Here is a 26125-nt window from a genome sequence, read left to right on the forward strand (position 1 = left end):
CTATTTGTGATGTCTAGCACTGGGGCATCATGCTGCAGACATGTGGCATGATGTCACACGCAGTCACATTATCCTGACGCATGACCGACCACTTCTAACACTAACCTCTTAGTGCTGAGCTCCAAGCGAGGTAGCAGTTAGTAACATGTTTATAAGTCTTTTGTATGACTCGGCCGAGGATTGAACACACGACCTCAGGCATCAAGACAGACGCTTTAACCACTAGGCCACCTAAGTTGTCCGATATTTGTTTGAAAAACTTGATAATTCAATTACGCAGACAAAACAAAGCCATTCCACTGGATGCATCGGAATGTTTGTATGCATATGTACACCATCTGACTAGTTGATTCATTTATATCATTTGCTATCGTTTATTATTTTTGGGGGCGGGATTTGTGATTTCTAAGATCCACGCGAGCAGTTAGTAGGATTTCATAAAACTGCATGATAGCAAAAGTATAGGAAGCGTGCTTCTTGATATATGTAGATGAAATTTTTTTAGATTTCCATTCCATTTTGAGTATTCGAATTTGACTTTGACTTAAAGTAAAACTCTTGAGAGCAAAATTTAATCAGAAGTCGTTTCAAAAAGCCAAATTAAATTTAGTTTTTTCTTATAGAAAATAGTCATCGAATACACTATACTTAAGTTACTAAAGAAGCTTATGGAATCATGACTTTCATGATACGTCGACTTCCAAAAGATAAAATATCGAATGGCAAAAATAAATATCAGAGAGAGAGATAGAGAGAGAGATATTCATTTTTCAGTCTTAAAGTCAACAGTCATCTTACTATAGCTTCGTCCACTAATAATAAATACACATATTTGTGTACTACCCTATGGGCATTAGATAGTCTGCTATCAATTTTCGGATAAGAAACTATAAATTGTTCATCAGTCACATTTTATGAATTTTTCAATGATGAGCCTATTATGTTTAACTTTGTAGAGCATTAAAAGATAATTACTTCACAAATAATTGGATGTTGTAACTGCATAATAGACTGGTGGTAACCATTCTCTTAACTTATTGGCATGCTTATAGTTCACTTATTTATGGGCATTTTCATTCAGTTTGAGGCATTTTTAATTTGTGTTATTTACGTTTACTTTACTTTAAACAATTTAATTTTGTTTCTGATACTTAAAGATGTTCCCAAACTTATTTTGGTTGACAATACAGTTCGATCGAATATCTATTATCTATTTGAAGTGCATTTACTTATCTCATCCATATTTTCGTGGAAAATTTGTTTTGAATATAAATCAAGACTTGATGTTTCCTTTTCCTTAGAATATACTCAATTCAGTAATTGAGAACGAAGAAGTATAATTGATATAGCAAACTGTATACTCTACATTGCACATTTGGTCCGTCTGCATGTATATATGTCTATCAGTCTGCTTATGTCTCTATCACATAGGATGATATTCTCCTCAAATATTGATATAACTAAAGTAATGTTACCTGGTTGTATTTGTAACGCGTGCATTATCAGGATGAAAATTTACGATTGTAATTATTCAAGTTTAGGGATGAAAAATGTACAGCTCTTATCCTACGTCAATATATCATTAACGTAGAGATGCTTCAAAAGCAGACTTTGAAGTTCAACATGTAAGGAATAATTACCATTAGAACATATTGCTGTAGAAAATAACAACATATTAAGAAGTTTCTTTGGAATATATACTGATTTGTATGAAAATACATACTTTTAAAAGCACTTTAAGATTACTGAGAAAATGTTTTGCTAACATTTTATTTTTACCAGGTTCCTATCATTTGTATACAGTAATGGGCAATTCAAGCATTTAGTACTACAAGCAAAAGCAAAACAGCCAGCTGGCATTTGTATTTGCAGGCATGGCATATGTTCATAAAACATTAGGTGGTGTGGAACAATTTCGTGCAAACCAGTTTAAGGTAAACTCAAATCAATGGCGAGTGCAATGTGCACCAGGAAAAATAGTTCGGTCCGATTCAGATTATGACATAGTGGGATCTAATGTAATGGCATCTGATACGAGAAAACTACACACGATAGACCACATTTTGATGGCAGAAGGGAATATCGCTTGAGATGGGATTCAATCTACCTTTTTGGTTGAACGGAACTTTGAAATTGGAATAAGTCTCTCCGTTTAAACTGATAATTTAGTTTAGAACACCACCGTCGCCGCCCCAACATCCGCTCCAAGAAAGTAAAATATTGGTACAATTCGAAAGTAAACCAAACAATTAATTAATACAGAGGACAAGGGTCTGATATAAACATTTGACGCACTCACAGAATGTGATATATATATATATATATATATATATATATATATATATATATATATATATATATATATATATATATATATATATATATATATATATATATATATATCATATATATATATATGACTACAACGGTGCCAAATATATGGAAGTTAAGCTGGATTTGATTCAGAGATCATCTTACTATCTCAGTATTCGTTACATGCTAAAATACTCTTATCTTAATAATAGAGTAAAATATATTGGCAGGAATATCGCAACACCTAATTTCATTTTCAAACCAAGGCTCAGGCTATTTCGTCATTTGTACGTGATCGCAGTTACAAATTGTATGATGCCATACCAATATATTTGTTACGATCATTACATATGTGGGCTGAGGATTATAAAAATTCCTTCACCTTAACCTACTTTAGTGAGCAATAAATAGTAATAAATAAAATAATGCATCTATAGTGTATAGTATATGCAGAATATTGGAGCTAAATGAAAAATCTTAGAATAATTTGCTTTTAGCTGGTGATGACAGAAACGTCCGTACGTACTTTGAGTTTGAAAAGTAAGTCTACATTGAAAAGTGGAATAATACTAATCCGGATATATGCCTGATAATTGTCTAAAAGTATATTTAATAGGACAACACGAGCAATAGCTAAGTGTTGCCGGTAAATGGGTGTGAACCGTAACTACTGGCAGCAACAATTACCCTTGTACAAACCACTGCCATTTGTTTAGCTTCCTACAGAACGAAGCCTCGTTTTATAAAGAAAGACAATATTTAGTCAATGCTAAATGTATTGACCATTTATTGCACAAACGGAGAAATCTATTGTCTTGTATCCTGGGACTACATAAATTAAAGACATTTAGCCAAATGAGTCAAAGTCTAAGCCCAGGTTAACAAGCAGCCAGCTAATGTAGTCAGTAATTTACATTAAATAAGTTTGCACAAACTTGTTATCAGTATTTTTACAAAATAACGTTAAGACTTCCCTAAAAATGTGAACTAGTTCGTCCCAAATAAAACTGGTGCCGTTCAGATATCCAATATGGCAGTGACAGTAACCCTCTAGAAATATTGTCATCTGTTCTCCTCCTAAACAGATGTTCAAATTAGCATGAGGTTTTCATGGGGTTGATCTTACATCCATTACTGGAGTAGCGGCGCACATTTTTAATCCCGGTTATCTATACAATGAATTCCATATCAACATGGAGCTTTCACCAGAATGCATCTTTTGATGTCTACTTGGTGCTAAATGAAAATGGTGCCGATTCGACCTCCGTTGTGGCTGCAATTTTGTAATCTTACTAATTTACTCATCCGGGATTGATAGTCATATCGACATTGATCAAACTATGTTCTATGATATTTATGTTGTTCAAAAATTTATTTCGGACACGGTTTCTATACTCAGCAATTAAAAGGAATAAACTGTTTTAGCCTTGATTCCTTATCTGTTATATATGTTTTGGTCCCATCAACGGACTCTTGTTATTTGCTACTAATTGCTTTCCACCATTATGAAGTCCTTGCTCGTTAAATATCCCATCTTAAAGTAAAGATATTTTCTTACAATCAACTTAATTTGTAGCTTCAGATACAATTACCATGTACTGGCGATTTTATTGTGGGCTAGGCAACCCATATTTATGTCCTTAGTTTTATTTTATGGCTGAAAGCTGTAAACACGACCTTTCTGCATTATACGTAGAATACTGGTATTGTGAATAAGCGAAGTGATTCGAGCGGGAACAACTCGTCTCTCTGTCCAAAAATGTTCTTCGCTGCAATATGATCACGCTGCGTGTCAGTTTACTGTGCTTATATGTTATATATGTAATATATACACAGCTTGTGTTGGAGCAATGGGATTAGGGATGTACTGGTGTATCTCTTGTAGTTATGGTGTGAATATTCAACCAGCTCAGCGACACATTAGACAGACCTTTCATAAAAAAGCACATGCAAAACCTAAAAAGAACTAAATATAAATAGACGTGATAGAAAATATCTTTCACAAGTAGATGATTAACAATATGAAGATGGAATAGGGGATTGGTATATAATAACAGAAGGGATGAGCGTAAATATGTTTATTACAGTGTTGAACCAATGTAGCAGATACGGAACCTCATTAAGACACGTCATCAAAGAAGTAGCAGTTTTGATGGCAAAGTAAAATGCTTGTAGGATGCTGCCAAAACTTTTGACAGTATTAAAATAAAATTTAAGTGGATAAAGGAATATGTTGTTATACGTTAAGGCTGAATGGTGGTTCAGCAGCTGAGATTCATGCTACAGTAGACCTTTTTCATGTTTGATGGCGTGTGAAAACAAATGAAACACATTCAAATGCCACTTAAGTGACTGGGTGACAGGGGAAGAGGGGACCTGTTCTTTATCTGCAGATTGGTGGCCACATATTATCTATGGTAAATATTAGGGAAGGCTGTGTGGCATATATTTTCTGGAAAAATAATTTGGCTTCTAAATTTCATTGAACTGGCTTATCATCCTCAGAAAAAGATACAAGATATATCATGATAGTTTAAAATTGTTCTACCGCATCTGAAGAAAAAAATAATTTCAAACCAACTTTTGACAGGTGAAATAGGAAACTTCTGATCACTCTTCGTTGAGCATCATATCATATACGGAAACAAATTATAACTTAACATGCAATCAAATCTATCACGTTTTAAACATCTGTCACAGTTATGTTTCATTATGTTTTGTTATTGTTACTTGTTGTTCATATTGGTAATAATGATGACAATGCTTTATTACTTTTCTTTAAAAAGAACAGTTAGGTCAATATAATGCTGGCATGCAAATATTGTATTGTGTCTTGCTGAAAAACACGCTGCTATGGTTGACCCTAGCTGATCTGATGGCTGGGCTCGTATTTTTCTCTGAACTTGGGGCACTTATGTTTTGCAAACAAGAATCCGGTTGACACGTATTTTGCTGTAGTTATTTTGAGTGTACCGAAGTAGCTATTTGTATATTAATATTGCATAGAGTATGGTGTGTACTAGCCTTATTGGTGTGAAAAGTATTATTGAGGAAAGTGTGTGTCAATTTATGGTTGGCTGTCATCAATGTCCTGCCTTTTCACAAACAGTTGATGGGGCATTTTTGTGTGTGAATGTTATTATATATGTCATTCCAATAAACTTACCAGCATTATTTCACTGATACTTATTTATATATGAAGAAAACCATATTGCATTCGGTGGGCTATTACAGCAATATTTCGTAAATTCACTCACGCTTAAATTATATTGCCATATCATATTGTTCTGCTCAATACATTTTTAAAAAAAATAGATAAACTCATGAAACCAGGCAATTTTATCAAGTCTGAAGAATCGAACGTTTCGGTTTTTGTGTCTAGTTAGGGCATACATGCTTTGCAAGGAAGTCATGCAACTATTTTGTTGTAAGAGGTCACTAATTTTAGATGTTTTTGATTTACCTTAATAATGCCATGCCAACGTTTCACTAACATTCCCCATAACTGCCTTAAAATGAGCTTTTGCATTATCTTGCATAATTCTAACAGTATTTTGTGAGAGGTAGTAAAATACAAATGATGAAAAATATTTCTTTTATTTTGAAATCGCATGTATTGAAGTCATTTTACTATTTGAAAACAAGTTCGTGAATTAATCTGCCATTGGCGAAATCCTCAATTTACATTCAGTGATAAACCAAGAATAATTTCAAGAAAATGCAGGGTATTTTACTGTCTGCCGGCAAGCAAAATGTCTCACTTGCATATCAAACAATAGGACAGATGTTTTAACATTTTAATTTGAGGAAGGAAGGTTGAGTGGAAAAGATTTCTGATTACGGAAATCCTCTCCATATAATGCTAGAGATGCAGACTAATTCATTTGTTCAAAACCGTGTGGTTATTATCAAACATATTTTTCCGTAATTATTATTTGAAAAAATGTCATACTGGGGAGTAAACTTCTAATTCATAATTATAGTTATCATTATTTCTATCTAGGCCTGATACTTCACTTGCGTTAATCGCTACAAGTAGTATGTGTTCGTAAGAGCATGACTCCATATGTGTAATCTCCCTTGTGACCATGTCAGTGCTCAATGTAGCATTCTTAAGTAAACACCATGGGGAGAACAATGTGTGCGATCATTACCCCATTACCGAACGACCATACCTTGTATATAAACATTATGATTTACTAGTTAGACTACCGATATGAGTACAATCTTAATGTAACAAATACTGGAACAAACATTGGAAGAATTTATCAGCCAGTACAGAGCAAAACATAAAACCAATGAATTGTAATAAGACTGGGAAATTAGCGTTTGTGATGGGTTCTTGGATACACCACTACCGATAACAAAATGGTGCTGTTAGAATTCAAACGACCGTTCCGACGTGGTGTGAGTAAGCTAGCAGAATATTATCTTCTTCAAATATTATCAGGTTAGAAGTTTATATGCTGGCTTAGCATGTATTTCAGCATTTTTTTAAATATCTTTTTAATGTTTTTCTAATGTCATGTTGTTTGTTTTTGTATTAATAGTATTATGTTTCTTATCTTATAGGTGTTGTCTAAAGTTGTAAAGCGCTTAGAGCCTCTAAAGATTAGGCGCTATACAAAGTCCTCATTATTATTAGTATTATCACCGTTGACACCTAGGAATCGTAACATGTTTCGGTGAGAACAAAACGATAATACCTACCGATTTTGTAGTCTTAGAAAAAGCTGTTTTGTTAAAACTACCCTCGTCAAAAACAACTACCGGGTTTTCTGTTTTTACATCAAGATAATGTGCCGATGTGTATGTATGATTTAATCGAATTTCACGCGAAGAAAAACTAGGATAAGCAAGGTGGTGCAATATTACCATTCAAAGTTTCGCTGAAGTGTTTCATCACGTTGATAGAATTCTGTACAGAATTATGCAATTTAATTCGTGTAATTAAACAAGCGAAGCAGAATGGAGATCACAAACCGTTCGTGATCATTAGGAAGCAGATGAAGATGGTAAAGGCAGAATCGTCAGGCTGAAAAATGCTACCATAATACGTCAGTAATGCTGGATACACAAAGTTTGCGGCTTTATGAGCACAGAGTATTAAAACATGTTGTTCTACATCATATATTTATAATCGAAGCTCACCAGGAATCATCCAAGTTGGTTTCGTGATTGATCACATCAACGGTGATTGACTTGGCAACCGTTTATACAAGATATAATTGACCATGAAGAGCACAAATTCATAACATGCTGAAAACATATGTAAGGTACTTGCATTGAATATGGAGACAGGCGAGCTAACAGAGTAAATATTGATAATAAAATTATCTGACGATCCGGTCTTGAAATAAACTGAGTAAAAATAAAATACATGTGCTATGGAGAAACGAGAACATCAATGTACAAGAAACGTAAAGTTTATATGTCGATTTAGATATTAATGCGATCAATTTCGCTCGTATTTTTTTATCTCGCTACATATGCTGGACGATGATCTCATGGATGATTTTTAATGCATTACAGAATCATTTCCTAGACGGAAAGATAGGATTTTATTTAAATGCTTGTGTTGGAGACTTTGTCAGGTTGTAATGCTGGTTAAAATACCATGCCAGCGCCTGATATAATTAGCATGCTCTAATTCGCATGAATTCCGTGGACAAGATAACTGCTTTGATTAGTGTTGTTGTTGGTAATGTCATCAGGGAAGGTATTTGTCTGAAGTAACGATACTTATGCTAAACAGATAAACTCTATATTGGGATGTCCGTAGAGGTTGACAAGCTCATTTTTGATTTCATGGTCAAGTTGTTTTGGAAATGAAGTTGAAATATATTATCAGATTCATTCCATATTCGCTGCGTTGACTAAATGCTGAATTAGCACTTTGAGTTCGAGTAAGTTTTTGTGTTAAAATTTTCATATGCTAATCAAAGTTTAATGTACAATTTTGAAAATGTATCAGGCGACAAATACCATCGTCGAAGAACATCCTCGATTACTCTTGTCAGCATATTGATGCTTACAAGTATATCTAACGTATAAGGGTTTATCTGACTATTAATATAACTGAAATAATTATTTGCCACGTTGACAAAGGGTTCTCAGTAGTGAGTTTTATCTATGCATTGATAAATTTCGTAAAACGCCGAAGCAATCTTTTCAGAGCTAAAATTTATTCCGTCCCTTGTGAAAAATTAGTCTTTTAGTTTTGGTTTATACAGAAATGACCGATCAATCGTGATTCGTGGCCTAACTGAAAATTTCGATCAGCAATCTTCTTGTGTTGGTCAGGTTGTGTGGCGGGGGAATCAATATAATACGATGTCTAAATCCTTTTTATTTAAAATCTCATCATAGATTTTATGAAAATTCGTATCTTGAGAATATGCATGCAATTATGAGTAAACGGAACAATGTAAATAATGATCCATTATGTTATGCTCGTGATACACGATCAAGTAAAAAATATAATCGGTTACTTTGTGTTATCCAAAATGGTATCAGGGTTGTCATCTTCCAAAATATCATCCAGTTATCTTTCTTATCAGGCATGCACACCATTTCCATGAATATGTCAACGGCTTCGAATATATCCTTTTAAATTAGTCGAGGTTGGTTTTTATATCCACACGCTCTTGTTTAAATCTCGATGGTGGTGTACGCCGTTTTCGCCATTTTGTCATCGGGCATATCAGCGTGTTCAGTTAAAATAATGTGACTACACCACGAGAGATGCCAACGATTCTGGACAGTTTCTCTATAGCGATTATGTCAAATAAATTTACCAATAAACTTAGATTAGAGAAACAGGGAGTCCCGGGTTAGTGTGTTCTTCAATCTGACACAGTATCCCAGCTGTTGATAGCAAAACTCATGCAGCAACGATCTGGATACAGCGGTGCTAGAGTACAATGTTGTCCACATGGCTTCTGGTATATTTCTGGCGTTGATATTCCAGCCGATATTCTGATAACGATACTAAAACGTCCTCGCAGATGAAATTTCAAAATACTAATTTCTGTTGAAAACTTAATCTTATTCTACCCCACCTCTGATGTAAGTAGCTGAAATTGTCTATACGCTAGTCGCTGACAGCCGCGTTATTGTGAATGACTTACGGCATGAGACGCATAGTTTTTATCAACGAACGGTGTTGTGGATAACTCGTTAGGGATATTTACCCCATGTTCAAATTTCATTTTATGGTGCCACCGGTTCTACTTAACATAGTACTAGGATGCGTTTTTAATCGTGACTGTTAGGACGGCGTAATCAATAGGGTCAAGATCAATATCGCTAGGATGTAAAATGTGTTCTTTGTGGAAATGTTAAGTTCAAAGACCATCGGCCACCAGACAATGATACCTGTTATTACGAGCGTGAGTCAGTGTGGCCGCACATGTTTCATCACCGCTTTTACACATGTATATGTTAATGAATCATTATTTGCTGATGTTAAAGTTCACATGTCATGATATCCGCGATTGAAACAACTTTTCTCATACCCGCTTAATTCGGTGACGCTTTCGCCTCCGATGGAAGTGACAAACCAGAGTAACTCAATGCATTTATAATGTTTGCAAATTTCTTCCGTGACAAAGTACAAACCAATAGAGATAAGCCTGACACCACAATTTCAATTGACTCGTCGCCACCATACAGTTGAGATACAGAATTTGAGCGGCAACCATTAGCAGTATTTGAACCTGTCTCTATGGATTTCGTACGTACAATCCTGTTGAAAAGTGCACCAAAATCACGTGAACTTGATCCAATTCTAACATCACTGCTGCTTGAGTGCTTATATACAGTATTGCCTTCACTATCTGATGTTATTAATACCTCTATCTCATCGGGGAATTCCCATCGTTTTTCAAAACTGCTGTAGAAACCATAACGATTTAAAGAACTACCGATCAGTTTCTAATCTCCAATTCATATACGAAATCTTAGAAAAGGTTGTTCTATCCCAGCTTGTATCTCATCTGAATTCAAACAGTATTTTTTTTGTACAACCTGCATATCGCCCTTGCCACAGTACTAAAACTACTCTTCAAAACTAGTTAATGAATATTGTCTCTGCTTTGAATAGCGGAATGATGACAGTGCTCACCCTCCTTGATTTGTCTGCATCATTTGACACAATAGACCATGATATATTATCTCGCCGTTTCCAGCATGTATTTGGCATTCATGATACAGCCTTACTGTGGTTCAAGTCCTACTGTGTCTGCAATAGGAATACACTCCAGGCCAGTTGGTATATGTTGTTGTGTTCCAGAGGGGTCTGTTCTTGCATCTGTTCGCTTCATTCTATATACTCAGGCGCTCTCAAGAATCATATATCATCATGCAGTGTCTCACCAACTGTACGCTGATGACATCCAAATAAACAAATCTAGCTACCCAACTGAAGTTGTTGCTACCATCCAAGGTGTAGAGAGGTGCATTTCTAATGTGAAACCATGGATGACATGTAACAAGCTGCAGATGAATGATGATACAACTGAGGCCATTCTGATCACAACACAAACACTTTCTCATTCACATTCTTTACCTCAAATAATACATATCAGCAAAACCAACATTAAATTCACACAGTCAGTACGAAACCTAGGTGTTATTCTGGACAGTACTTTTACATTGCACCAGCATGCCAGCTCCATTCGCAAATATCTTCCAGTTGATGCCACTAAAACACTTCTGAGTTCATTAGTACTTTCAAGACTGAACTATTGTAACTCAATTATGTCTGGTTCATCACAATATCTACTCCAGAAACTTCAAACAGTTCAAAACACAGCTGCTCGGATCATACTTAGAGTACCACGATCAGAGCACACCTCCCCGCTGCTCTGTACCCTACACCGGCAATCCATTCGATCATGAATCAAACACAAAATTTGTTCTATGTGCTACGTTTCATTGACGGACTCTAGTTCAACATACCTATCTGACCTCACTCATGTATACACACCAGCAAGATACGTACGCTCCTCTTCTGACAATCTTATACGCATTATTCCAAGTATGAAAACAAAGTCATATTGACAGCGTTCTCTTGCATACAGGGGCCTAGCAACGTGGAATGAATTGCCCACTGAATTCAGACAAATAAACACAGTGATACCATTGAAGAGTGCTCTCAAAACTCACTTATTTCAATTGCCAGAACAAACTTAAAGACCTATCAATGTATCCTACCTTAAATATACTCAGCATGTGTTTTATGTTTTCTAATTTCATGGTGTTTGACTTTGTAATCATATCATTATATAGGTTTTTTAAATCTCGTATGTGTTGTCTAGCGTTGTAAAGTGCTTAGAGCTTCTAATGATTAGGCGCTATACAAAGTCCTCATTATTATTATTATTAGTAGTAGTATAAGAATAAATACAATTAAGTACAATTAAGACGGTTACTAAAATTTACATTGAACATCTGGCGTTTCAAACACTAACATCCCGTGTCTCAAAAAAAAAATGGTTTGTATGTTTTATCGAGTATTTTGAAGACATAAACACAATCAACTAAAACAAACCCACCGTTTATTACTTGCTGATATCAATATATACACACTATCTGGTAACGTGACAGAGGTGGACTTGTTGCTAAAACCCAGGACCAAGTACACTATTGTTGACTAAAAACGTGTCTGGATTGATGAGCGGAAAATGCAATATCCACAGTGGAAAAGACATTACTACCGACGGTGTTTACACGGATAAAATAGTGTACAGAACCTTAACAAGCCTAAAGAATATTGCGCTCAAAGCATATGGTCGGAGATGCGTAAGAGAGATGAAAAAGAGCATATATTATCATTTGAACTGTTCAAATGAACCACGAGTGTTCCAGTGCTAATTTATGATGATTTTGTATAGCTGTTGATACCGATAGAAGGCACCGAATACGACGATGATAATTCATGTACTAGAAGTATCAGGAGTACGTTTCTTGTGGTAGTGCTTAAATGGTCATTCTAAACATCTGGTGTTGTGTTGCTATATGACTTCTAGGATTGTCATCAAAATAGCGAAGCATATGATCCGCTTGATAAAATGGTAATTGGAAATTTTAAGGATGAAACGTGGTCTGTACTCATCACGAAATGTGTCAGATTTCTCACTCAGCAGCAAGATGTACTCGGTAAGACTTGCAGAGTATCAAGACGTAACTAACGCATGATGATTACATAACAACGTTATAAAGTGGGTTACGTAGAACATTCGTGATCACTATAAGATCAATAAACCATAAAATGTATACATGTGAGCTCAAAAAATTGTGTTGAGGTGTTACCATGTTACACGTTACCTGTTGAATGACAGATCTACAACATTAGAACATTGACACGTTGATGTTGTAAGTAACATATGTAGAGATTGGATTATAATATTGATAATGGTATCGGAATGTTATCAGCGTTGTCATTATCATTGTTGACTATCATTGGCTATTCTATAGTTGGGGTGGCATATATAAACGTTCAACTGTTTTTAAAGTCGATTTGTCTCGTGTCGCATATTTTATTTTATTTTCAGGAATACCATACTTTTGACTCGCTAATATTATCGCACTAAGTTTTTTTTTGGTAGCAACTAAGATATAATGCGCTATGACAGTTACCATATGATTTCACGTGTTCCGTCATTTTTATTAATACAACTTCAACGAAACGTTTTCAGCAACAGTTATACTGATCGTGGTAGTATAATTAGTAAACCATCATGTCTTATGTACGGCAAGCATAGGCAGGTAATAAAGTCTCTTAAGAGTTAATGGCCACTTAAGGTGATATCGCCCCTGGTCTTGACTTGTGAATGCTAGATTTGGCCCAACTTTGATACCGCCACAACGGAGGCCATACATGTGGGGTCATACACTCATATACAAATATTACTGTCTCATTCCAAATATATCTTCGGGCTCTTTAGAAGAACGTGTCTTTTTCCTTCTTAACTGTACCATTATACAATTTCCAATTTTTTTAGTCATATCGCTACGATGTCTGGAATGTGGCCGTTTATAATGGTGTTATGCACTGGGGCACCATGCTGCTGACATGTAGCATGATGTCCCACCCAGTCACATTATCATGACACCAGGTCGACCAGTCCTAACACTAACCTCTTGATGCTGAGCGATAAGCGAGGTAGCATTTATTACCATTTTAGTAAGTCTTTGGTATAATGCGGCCGGGGATCGAACCCACGACCTCCCGCATCAAAGGCGGACGCTCTAACAACTAGGCCATCGGAGCGGTGGTGGTAGTGGTGGAAGGGATGTGGCGCAATTGGTGTGTGTGTGAATTTCACTCACTTTATGTTTGTAAAATGACGATATTTTGCTGATATTCTGGGATTAGTTGAAATAAATACAAGTAGGTTTTGGAAATGACATGCATGATATTTGTCTATTTTGTTGAATTATTGTTAGATTTTGTTCAGAAAGTAGCTTGAATCTCACAATCCACTGGCCTAGAATAGGTATTAATAAATATTCTTGAAGGATATAGATGTTACCAATTACCAAGGAATGAGAGAGAGGGATACGTAGTGAAGTTGGATAAATGACTTCACGTGTTCATGCAAACACGGCGTTTGTAATTTGAGGACAAAGTGGTTGGGTCATTATAGTGCACGAACACACGCATGTGTTTTGCTGCAATAAATGCAATTTAACTGTCAACTTACTCCACATATGAATCCAAAGCAATGTAGATATATATATATATATATATATATATATATATATATATATATATATATATATATATATATATATATATATATATATATATATATCACGGTGAGTTTTAGCTTTTCTCTCCTCTGTTCTTATTCGTCTATATCATGATACATAATATGTAGTCCACACTCGATAAGCATGAATATTTGCATGTTTCATGAAATTTTTACCAGTGGTTTTGTAACTTAAATCTTGAGCTGATGCCTTTGTATGTATGTATATTAAGTAAGCTCGTATGCATTCTTTGACCACAAATCTATGGTTAGGTAAAGTATCACATTCTTCAAATCTACTTTGTACAATGTGTTATGATCAGATTTCACATGGTGTATGATCCCCAGTGCAAGATACAGATAACATTTATTCATGACAAAAACAATCTAGGTCACTTTACTTGCATGACTGACTAAACCAAGAGTTTCACTTCATCTTAGAATGAAAATAATTATTGTCAAAATGTATCATGGTTGCTTTAAAATGTAACAAGGATGTATGAGTGACAGAAATATATGAAATTAACATTTTCAGGCACATTTGTTTTCCGAGTTTGGGATTATCAGATTCCATACATTTATTTAAAAATACAGCAGACAGACATGCGTATGCATGAATATATGTGTGTGTGTGTGTCCGTGTATATGAATATGTGTGTTTTTGTGAACTATCTGCTGCGTCAGAATGTATATATATATACATGTGTGTGTGTCTGTCTGTATGTCTGCGTGTATTTTTGTGAGTATATGCTGTGCCTGTCTGTATATATTCATATAGTCTGTTGGCGGTAACGTAGATATACCACGAAATTAATAAACTAAAAGGAGACGAGGTTAGCTTGAACAGTCTCGTTGTCGCATTGGATAGGTATTGAATGTTGTTGGTTTTGCTCAACACCGGTTTTCAACACACGATAGGCTCTACACAGGGGGCCTAGTACAACTGGTGGAGGCATAACCTTACTAGGTTTGGTGATAAGATCTAAACTATAACATAACCAAAACCAAATGAACTAGTCGATTTCGCCAATTGTGATGAATAATATATTAGCCAATTTCTACTTCCTAAAGTTAATCAACTTTTGTATAACTCGGGGGGGGGGGGAGATTTTTATAATGATCCTCAATTAGATTATTACCACTTCGTACTGGCAAATTCAATTACTGTAATTAAAGGCAAATAATGTGGTCTACTAATTCATATAAGCTGTAGTATTTTATGGAAATTTTGAAATTTTGGAACTTATCATATTAGTACTACATGAATGTGATCTCTCGATATATGATCTTTGTTTGTATGGTAATTTAAGAAAGAGACGATATATATATATATATATATATATATATATATATATATATATATATATATATATATATATATATATATATATAATTTACTTATCCGTGTGAAACTAGTAAACTTGCCATGGAAAGTATTCAACTTAATCTGCTTAATTTAAAAATTGCATAAACCCTGACCTGAACGGCTAGCACTCACTCCAGGGCCACAAACCTGAGACGAAAATAACCTTACGTAAACTGGATTTTCTGTTTTGCTGTATGTTTTCGTCAAAAATTTCTTAATCAGTACTTTCTGCCACTGTCGGCGAAAGGTACGGACCCAGTTAATGAACTCGGATCTCAAAATAAGTTAGTGAAGTCGCGAGAACAAATAACACACAAATCAAGAACGGACACGACGTTAGAACGGTCGACGATAACTGTATAAGTACAAGGTATCATATCATGGACGTTGGAGCGGTATCCAGTTTTATTTGAACCTTAAGATGTTTTTGGTTCTGCTGGTTAATGTATCGTGGTACCTTAATTATCTTTTGTTGCTGATACGATATCGATCTTTAAATATATGCCTATAGAACGGGACATGTGATATTGTTCTGCAGGTATACTGGTAGTACAATCCTTTGATCCATTGGAACTCATTTTCCTACGCTATTAATCTAGAAGTAGAGGTTTGCTTTTTCAAAATATTTGATAGGTTGCAGCTGTAGATGTTGGCAACACATTCGCTGTCAGATTACCAACTGACCAAAAGAAAGTAGAGTAAATAACATGACTACCTCGTCAGCATACATGTTTGAATTGTCAAATTTAAGCATGCTGTTAAAGTCAATAGGGTCAATTGTGTCCGCTAAAGGTCCATGTCATATCAGGTATTCAGTTTTAACCCTATTACATGAAAATATATTAATCACCTTTGACAATTTTTCTATGTAAGATGATGAACATATTGCCATAATACACAAAGTTTTCAAAAATATTATGTAGGAATTTGTGATAGCAGATTCAAATGATCACAATAAAACACAGTTTTATTAATCAGCTTGTTTCATTCGTCTGTAGGTAGACCGTTTTAGTTTACCTGAATATGACATTATATTACGAATCCGGTTATGTGTATCAGTTTCTGATTTGGCTTTTTCAAAGATTTCTGTCGAATGTGTCTCTATCTTAGGCCTTTCTTAAGTAACCAAGTTAGAGTCATTTGTAATATTAGATTCATTATGTATTTTGTCTTTTCCAGCTTCCATTTGTTTGCAATGAAATTTAAAAGATCAGGTTCATGGAAATTTTAATGGGAATAAAGGTTGTTTTGTAAACTAACCTACGCGTTTACTTTGAACAATGACATTCAAGTAGACATTTTAACTTTAGTTCGTACCTCAAATAAATGTTTTCAAAACATTTTTGTGCTTGGAAAAGTGTATAAATCATGAAAATGAAGAAATTAACATAGAGAATGCATCAAGAGGACATACAAATGGGACTAAAACAGAAAATACACGAACTAAAAGAAAATATAGAATTGCCACAACTATGTAACATTGAGAGTACGTATCAAAATGAGAAATGTGTTGTTACAGAAATTAAGATAAACCATAGACATTAACGCTGCAAATACTAGTTGTATACAATATTGACGTATATACAAGGTATTTAACATCACTAAAAATAAATGTGTGAGTTAAGATGAAACATTTATCTTATCATTCCTTGTGCTTCTTGTGCTTCTTGTGGTTTGTCGCTTTCTGGACAACAGACAACATGTTTTCGTTGTTATATAATATCCAGTGAAAGCAAGTAAGAATTATTCAAAGAGAGACATAGGAAAACGTTTAAACATATTTGATGGTTAAATTCATGTTTGCGATGATTTTAAGGGTTACAAGAAAGAAAGCGGATATCTTAGTTGTGAAACAGACATTACAAGATTAGCTGTATTACAGGCACAGTTAAAAAATGTTGAATGTAAGAATGTAGGATGGTTTTGAAAGAAACGATTGAAAAACATTGATGAAAATGTCAAAATAATCCCACTATGGTAATGGCTGTATAATCCATCTAGAGAAAAGGGCACTGAACAGCTATGTGCATGATCCGCCATTCTGACAAGGGAACTCTCCTTCCTTTCTGTAGAATTGTTCCTCACTCTTTTTTCATCCTCTGTATTCGCATGTTGTACTGAGTTTTCGGAAACTAGTTCCCTACTAAATTAGTATTGATGGTAAGGTTTAAATCTAGTGTATATTAGTAGTTTGATTTCTTGAAACTGTTATTGTATGATACGGTGCTTCCCATTTCTCTGACTTTGTACATTAAGAAAACAAAAACGACACTGTTATCACCAAAAGCACAACCCTATTTCAAGTTTTAACCTGCTATGCAATGTTGAATCCTTACCACAATGTTCTCATCTGTGGTAGAACCTTTTCGTCCTAAAATGAATGGCTGTATGAAGTTTGTATCAGTGTCTCTTATTGTGGTTATAATCTATGTTATAAATATCATGATTTAAACCTGTCCTACTTAAATGCATATTCCATAAGACCTACTATATTGATATAGCCTTGCATAAGCTTCATCTGTGAGTACACTGCTATTTGATGCAAAACGCAATTACTGCCGCTACGTTCATAAGCATCACATGTTTCGATCATATGGCTGGATGCTAATTCCATCTTGCATTACTACTAACGAAATCACGAATGCCTTTCCATTTAATGAAGCCTATTATTTGGGTGTAATTATGAGCAACGACAACTAAAAATCAGTTTTTCCATACTCGTGACACACGATGATGCGAAAAAAGCCTCAATTATTTTACTCTATCCAAAACAGGATCAGGTTGGTCAGCTTCCAAAGTATCATCCAGTTTAACTTTCAGACAGGGACATCATTTCCATGAACGTGTCAACACCCTAGTAATATATCCTCGTATGTTAAACCAGATTGGTTGTTACATATACACGCGCTTGTTTTAATTCCCCAAGGTGTTGTACGCCGTTTTAGCCTTTTCGTCGTCATGTACATCAATGTGTCAAAGTAAAAACAACAACTTATCCATTATATCGATTAAAACTTCAAATGAAATTAAACTAAGTCATCCTCCATTACGATTTGGAAACAACGAAATCACTATTTGTTTTATTAACATGACTCAGTTTGGCCGCACATGTTTCATTAACTCCGACGTATTTGCAAGAATAAGAACAATTAGGACGTTTACCATCGCTAACATCCAACATCTAGCATTTCAAACGTTAACATCGCTTGTCTGGTTAACGACCGGGATTTTATTTATCGAATATTAATATAACAAGAACATAATCAACTAGACGAGTGCGTCAACACCCTTAATATCTTGCCGATATAACAGTATACATCATTTGGTGAAGTGACCGACGTAAACTTGTTGTATATTGGATAGGACCGGAGTGTTAGCAATTACTGCGAACGGTATTCGCACGGCTATAATCGTGTAAAAATAACCTTAACGATCATAATACAGATATGAAAAGCATACGGTCCGAGTTGCCTAAGAGAGTGTTTTTTTAAATGATCATTTGTTCACATTTGAGTACTTTGAAAGAACCGCGCTTGTCCCAGTTGTAATTTACGATGATTTTGAGTCGCTGTTGATACCAAGATCAGCCGCTGAAAACGATCTTGGTAAATCATTCACCAGCAGTACCAGGAGCACGTTCCATGTGGTTTGCTTACAATGTCGTCCACTTGGACCAAAATATTCTAAACCTTTGGTGTAGTGTTGCCATCCTGATTGCGTTACTAAATTTATCAACGCATCGCTGCATGAGACGTTCCTACTTAACATGGTCAATCATCCGATGATATTTACTGAGGAGGATGGATTTCATAGTCCTAATGCGATTGACTGCCACATCTGTATAAAACCATTAGATGATCTTGTTGATATTAAGATATAAAAAAGGATAAAAGAGTCTGCGGAATCATGATCAGTCTGCTAAATACAGAGGGGCCTCACATGATTGTTGTAGCATACATCTTATACGACCGTATTTCACACCGTAATGTTACATAGTCTGCGCTGTTATGATTCACATCTGATCAACTAATATCTCCGAACGTATCATCAAAAGATTACTAGCATTCTAAACAGCTGGTTGAGATTGGATTATACTGTCGAGAAAGCTACATAAATGTTATAAACGTTATCATAATAATTGTTTACTATGCTTGACCCTTCTAAACTGGGGTGGCATACATAAACGTCCAACTGGGTTTTAATTCGTTCTGTCTCGCGTCGCTTAGTTTGATGATTTTCATTCAGGCAAACCAAACTTTGGACTCAGAAGTTCCTCGGGATATAATGCGCTATGACAGGACTATATAACCTCACGTAATCCGTCATTTATATTAATATAATTTACAAAAAAATGATTTTTACGAAATTAAATCCCATAGTGGTAGTCTAATTAGTAAACCACGATATTTTATGTAAGGCAAACAGGCACCTAGTCATGACCACACAAAGAGGTCATGACCACGGAAAGTGATCTCCGCTTGGACTTTACTTGAGGATACTATGTTGTGTACAATCTGATATGGTCACCAGGGAGATCACAAAAGTGGAGTCGGACTCTAAGATACACATGTTACTGCCTCACACCGAATATCTCTTCGCGTGTTTAAGAAGAACATGTCTTCTTTTTTTTAAATGTAACCATTTTACTGGTTTTTTTCCCCTGTCGCTGCTCCTTTATCTTTCTTCTTCCCCTTTTCTTTATACTTGCTTCTACCTACTTCACTCTCTATTCCTTTTCCTTTCTACACCAACTCTAGACGTTCATCTTTTCACTTGTGCTCTACTCCTGCCGCTGCCTTGACCTCTCGCGTCTGCATGCACCAAAAGAAAGCTGAGGGTTTCCATTTAACGCTTTTAGTCTGCAAAATTATGCAGGTAAAGAGCCTTTGCATTACTTCAATGTCAATTTTTAAACATATAATACTATATATTCTATTGCTTTCGATGTTCATATAAATCTGTCCGTTCGGGAATAATATATTATTATCAATTAATAATAATAATAATAATAATAATGATAATGATAATAATAATATTAAAAAAAGACATATAGTTCCCTGATTTCAGCTATATGAGTTATTTCTCAGGTATAGAATGAATGAAAATAAAAGATGTTAACAATAACAAAATTTCTACGTGAAAGAAAATGTCTAGCCTTTTCAACCTTTACAGTGTAATGTATTTATGTTGCTTACTGTTGATATGGTATAATACCTGGTGCATTGACATCAGTTTGCAGTAACAACGTATGGTCTCAGACCGAGGCATTGTATGACTAAATAGGAGATATTCAGCCCATAAATGTGGAATCTAAACTAAAAAAAATGATCAACCAGCAAGAGGTTCTTCAAACATATTAATGCATTTGCAGTTGAACAAAGCCATTATTATGCTCTAAGTTACATTATTATCGACCATAAAACTGTCTTTATCATACACCTCTATCTCTTTCCCCTTTTTGTTGATCAGTTTGACTGTACATTTTACCATCATTCATAGATCCAGAGACATCGTCTTATGACAAAGGCGAAAAAGCATCTTGCTACGATGGTACAGAGAGAGAAAGAGAGAGAGAGAGAGTTTGTGGCTTACGGGAATATTAGCACAGTGACATTCTTGTTTTTGTCAATCCCTTATTTCTCTGTTGGACGATTAGTCTGCTGCCTGACCAACCAACACAGTGGGAGAAAGCGGGGGGGGGGGGGGCGTGGGGTAGCGTCCTTTGGACGTTTCCATATTTATAAATAATCAGTATTTAGAACCTTATTATGGATTTACGAAAACATGCAAAACAACAACAAAAATACAATCAACAACAGCACAAACATTATATAAGTTACCATATGTGTGCCTCGTATCCAAAATATTTACCGTATTGTGTCGATGCGAGAGAGAGAGAGGTGTAAAAAAAGAGAAAGGAGAAAGGACAGCAATGCAATTGTGTGCAATGTTTAATTTCTTTAGAAAACGGATATTACTAATAATGTTATCTTTATTTCTTACGTCGCTAATAATTAATCAGTGGAAATTCATCATTGATCGATATATATCATACACTTGAAACAATGTTTATAGACGCATATTAATGCGTCATGGGCGGATCACAATTTGATATACCAATAACAAATATTGTTGGTATATGAACATTGCTTTATACCAACACTTTAATTAATCTATGTTAATTTTAATGTATGTATGTATGTATGTATGTATGCATGGGGAGCAGGACATTACCCCCTGTCAATTACCCGCCTGCAACTACCCCCCTATCAATTACCCCCCCCCCCCCCGTATATTACCCTCCTGCAACTACCCAAACATCAAGTTATAAATGAGGTTGTAGTAGGATCTCTGCATGAACATACACATGCACCAGATTCAGCACGATGTGAAGTTCTGCAAGTTAGACACAACATTACAAAAAGAGCAGTGGAAACAGAATAAACACCTCAACAGATTCTTGGCCGGGAAATGCAGAATCTAAGTGAAGGAGCATCAGTACAAATGGTTCCTATACAACATCTTCGTCGTCAGGTCCGACAAAAGCGACAAGTTATTCATGCTCCAAAGCCTCTTCCAACTGATCGAGCAACCACTGAACTGCCTGAGGTATACAAGAAACTTCCAAATGGTGTGAATGTCTTGTTATTTGATAGCGGTGTAGGAGATATAGACGGAATTTTAATCTTTGGGACTGATAAAACGTCATCATTATTAGCACAATCTCCTAATTGGTTCATGGATGGAACTTTTGCTATTGTGTCTGAGCTTTTCTTTCAATTATATACGGTGCATGCACTCATCGGTGGTGATGTCATTTCTTGCCTCTACTGCTTGCTCCCAAATAAAACTATGGAAACTTATCAATGTCTTTTCATGGAGATAAAGGCACTAATTCTAAATGCTCAGCCTGCAACATTTATGATGGATTATGAAAAAGCAGCCATGAATTCTGTTGCAGAATGCTACGCAGGATAGATGTACAAGGATGTTTTTATCATTTTTCTCAGAGCATATACCGAAAAGTACAAGCTCTTGGATTTCAGGAAAGATATCAAGATGATTCAGAATTTGCAATGTCAGTTAGAATGGTAGCTGCTTTGGCTTTTGTGCCGCTTTCTTACACTGTGCAGGTTTTCGAAGAACTTCAAGAACTTACAGAAGATGACGACATGAATCAATTGTTAGATTATTTTGAAGCTATCTACATTGGCAGAAGAAGACGTCGAAGCCGAGCTAATCCTGTCTTTGTTCTTCAAGTTTGGAGTGTACACAGCCGTGTTCAAAATGAATTACCTCTCACTAACAACAGCGTTGAAGGTTGGCATCGAAAAATGCAAGCTGCCGTTGCTGCTGACTATCCAAACATTTGGCGCTTTTTGACAATCCTTCAAAGAGAGCAATCATTCCTGAACGTGTTAATTTCTCAGCAACTTGGAGGACATCCAGCGGAACCAACTCGAAAGAAATATCGTGACTGCAATGCTCGGATTATGAACATTGTTAATGACTTTGCTAATAGAGAGCGCTTAGAATACTTGCGAGGGATTGCACATAACATTCAGCTGTAATCTTATAAATATAACATATTTTATGGTAATATAACATTATGATATGATGATTTTACTATTGAATATTTCAGGACAAGTATATGTTTTCAAGGCTGAGATTCATTTACTAAAATAAAAATTTAAAATAAATTCTTTTGAAATTTATTTTAATTTATTATTTACTCTTGGGATATAACAATTATATAGAGGTGGGGTAATGGCAGGGAGGTAATATACGGGGAGGGGGTAATTGATAGGGGGTAGTTGCAGGGAGGTATTATACCGGCGGGTAATTTCCTAGACCCGTATGTATGTATGTATGTATGTTTTTATGTATGTATGTATGTATGTATGTATGTATGTATGTATGTATGTATGTATGTATGTATAGACAGGTAGGTGTGTATAGTGCTACCTACATTGGCACAGCAGTCTCTGCGCAACCACCAACCGGGACATCTTTCATGGGCGCAATTCCGTCGTCTCTCGAGACTAACTGATGCCAACTAATGTATGTTTGTACGTATGTATGTATAGACACGTAGGTGTGTAGGGCGCTAGCTAGGTGGAAATGCATGATGTGGGATATGTTGGTGTATCGGTAGTTTAGAAAGCTTTTGTTATTATGTGTGCATGTTTCCATAAGTAGGTAGCTAGACAGGTGGATATTTTATATGTATGGATGTATATATGCTTTTTTCGACCTCTCATGATTCCGTGGTATAAAAGGTCGTTATGAAAGTCTGTTTTGTAGAGATAAGAACGTGCAGATTTCGCATGTGTTTGATTTTTAGTGCATGCTTTAGATCAAATTATATTTTATAGATATTATCTAGCCAGAATTTATGTTTTGCATATACATGTTAATATCAATTAGATTTAGAATGAGCCATTTTAAATCCTCGTATAATGTGATTCACTAAAGTCAAAGATATTATTTATCAATGTACTGCCCAATGAAACACAATACAATAATAAAAGAGTGTAATATGAAAGCAACACATTATGATCAATATGCATACTTGAAATTCGTGGTTTTTAGGTTCTATAGGTTCATGCAACACATGATAAGATGTATATGACAGTACATCTGTTTGAGGAAAACCCCGGGAATAGTCACTTATGTGAATTGGTAGCGGGACATGATTGTATATGAAAGATCTCTATGTAGCATGTGTTACCTTCACAAAGTGTCTTATGTTCATTGATATTATTATTATTATTTATTTATATTAATAATATATACAGTTTAAGCCATGATCTACGCACGCATATATATATATATATATATATATATATATATATGTGTGTGTGTGTGTGTGTGTGTGTGTGTGTGTGTGTGTGTGTGTGTTGAAATCAGAAAATGTGGACAGATATGGCTCTATATCCAAATTCAATACTTTCAACTTGAAGAAAATATATTCGTACATAAATTTCCTGATTGAAATGAGCCAACATAAGAAAACACGCAGCCCTGTTTACTTTGCAGTTTACAAGTATAATTAATTTATAGTTATAAGGCAGTGGCCCAAAGAGTACACTTAACAGGAAGGGGTGCATTTTTACTTCCCTGTTAGCTGACTTGGGGGATTAAGTTCACAAGTACAGTCGTCATTATTTGTACGAGCTCCCAATTAAATTCCTGAAAGGAAACGACAAACTGTACAGACACATTGAAAGTGAAGAAGAATGAGCAACCGACTTCTATTTGACATCGTATTTTCTGCCGTCCTTCATTTTGGACTAGGTAAGTCTATACCAAGATGTATATCGCTACTTCTATACGTCGCACATGACTGGTCTTGACGTGCCAAAAGGCTCGATCAAGTCAATTGTATGCACTTTTGTACCTGAATACAGGGCTATGAATGGGGTATTCGTACAACAATCTCGTTACTGCGTTAGATAGCTACTGAAGGTCGTTGTTTAGGCAAACCACCATATTTCAGTACACGAAAGACTATACAAGGCTGCCAGTATAACTGATAGAAGTAGAACCCTTGGAGACTCATAGTATAATTGGTGGAGCAAACTACGCGAACAACCACCAACCCACGGGAAGCTACTGGCAAGCTTTCTCACAAGATCTGTATTGACTAATACCTGTAATACTACTTGTAATAAGATCGAAATAGTAATATAATCAAATTAACTAATTCATTTTGTCTATTGTCATTTATCATATATACGTCAACATTCCATTAGGAAAGTACATTTACCCGGTTTATTAATTTATAAAGTTGATCAATTTTTGTGTACCGCTGCGGAGGGTTTCTATAATGATCGTCAGTCTGAATACCAGTACTCTTTACTTGTTGAATATTCTTTAAGGCCCCAATGCCGCCGTTAACTGCAACACTTCATATATTCCAAATAATATGAATAATACTGAATATTTAAAGATATTGGTCCTAAATATCGTTGGTTTTAATTAAAACCAGATAATATCGACGTTTCATCACATTGTGAATTATGCAAATTCTCCCTCGAACTGAGATACCTGCCATTTTTACATGTGTACGAATGAATCCGATGTTGATCGGCGACATTCGTTGGTGAATCGATTTCATTGGTAAGCTAGTACACACAATCTGATGACGACATCGTTGTGTTAAGAATCGATGGTCTTAAAATAAGTAGCAGAAAAGAGTAGAAAGCAAAAATCTTCGTACAATTAAACAAATAATTTATTTCCTTAGAATACCAAGTGAAAATGAGAACAAAGAACTTACGGCCCAAACTAATCCTAGAATTACATACACAAGTCTTAATAACTTAATGTCCTGAATACAATTAAGTAGAATTCAAAATGAACAACAAAGAAGAAAGTGTCGATGTGTCTGTTGTAACCTATGTAATGCTGATGTATCAACAGTCTTTTGTTCAATCACATATAGTTCCAGGTTTGCAATTACTGTAATTTGATCAGAGCATGTTTATATTTCCAGAGAAAATAATCATTTGAATTCAATACTTTGAAGAAATAAATTCCAACCTAAAACGAATTTGTGTATAATATTGTCACTGAAGGAAAATTTATTCGTGCTTGAAGATATAGCAAGTCAAGTTGTGTTATATGTTGCGACTAGAATTTCGTCAGGTCACAATTAGCATTTTCTATAAACAAAACTAATGGAGAG

The 26125-nt window shown here is 35.2% G+C and overlaps 1 protein-coding gene across 1 annotated transcript in view; it reads left to right on the forward strand.

The window, feature by feature from the left end:
* Positions 1 to 24552: 24552 nt before the first annotated feature.
* The window catches only part of LOC149798399 (receptor-type tyrosine-protein phosphatase alpha-like), a 100463-nt gene continuing 98890 nt past the window's right edge, over positions 24553 to 26125 (forward strand). The window contains exon 1 of the mRNA XM_089963591.1: positions 24553 to 24732. Coding sequence (XP_089819717.1) covers positions 24675 to 24732 — 58 coding nt within the window. The 5' untranslated portion in view covers positions 24553 to 24674. The remainder of the gene's footprint in view (positions 24733 to 26125) is intronic.

This window comes from Sinohyriopsis cumingii, chromosome 6 (genome assembly GCF_028554795.1).
Source record: "Sinohyriopsis cumingii isolate HCF-2022 chromosome 6, ASM2855479v2, whole genome shotgun sequence".
NCBI classification, from domain to species: Eukaryota; Metazoa; Mollusca; class Bivalvia; order Unionida; family Unionidae; genus Sinohyriopsis; species Sinohyriopsis cumingii.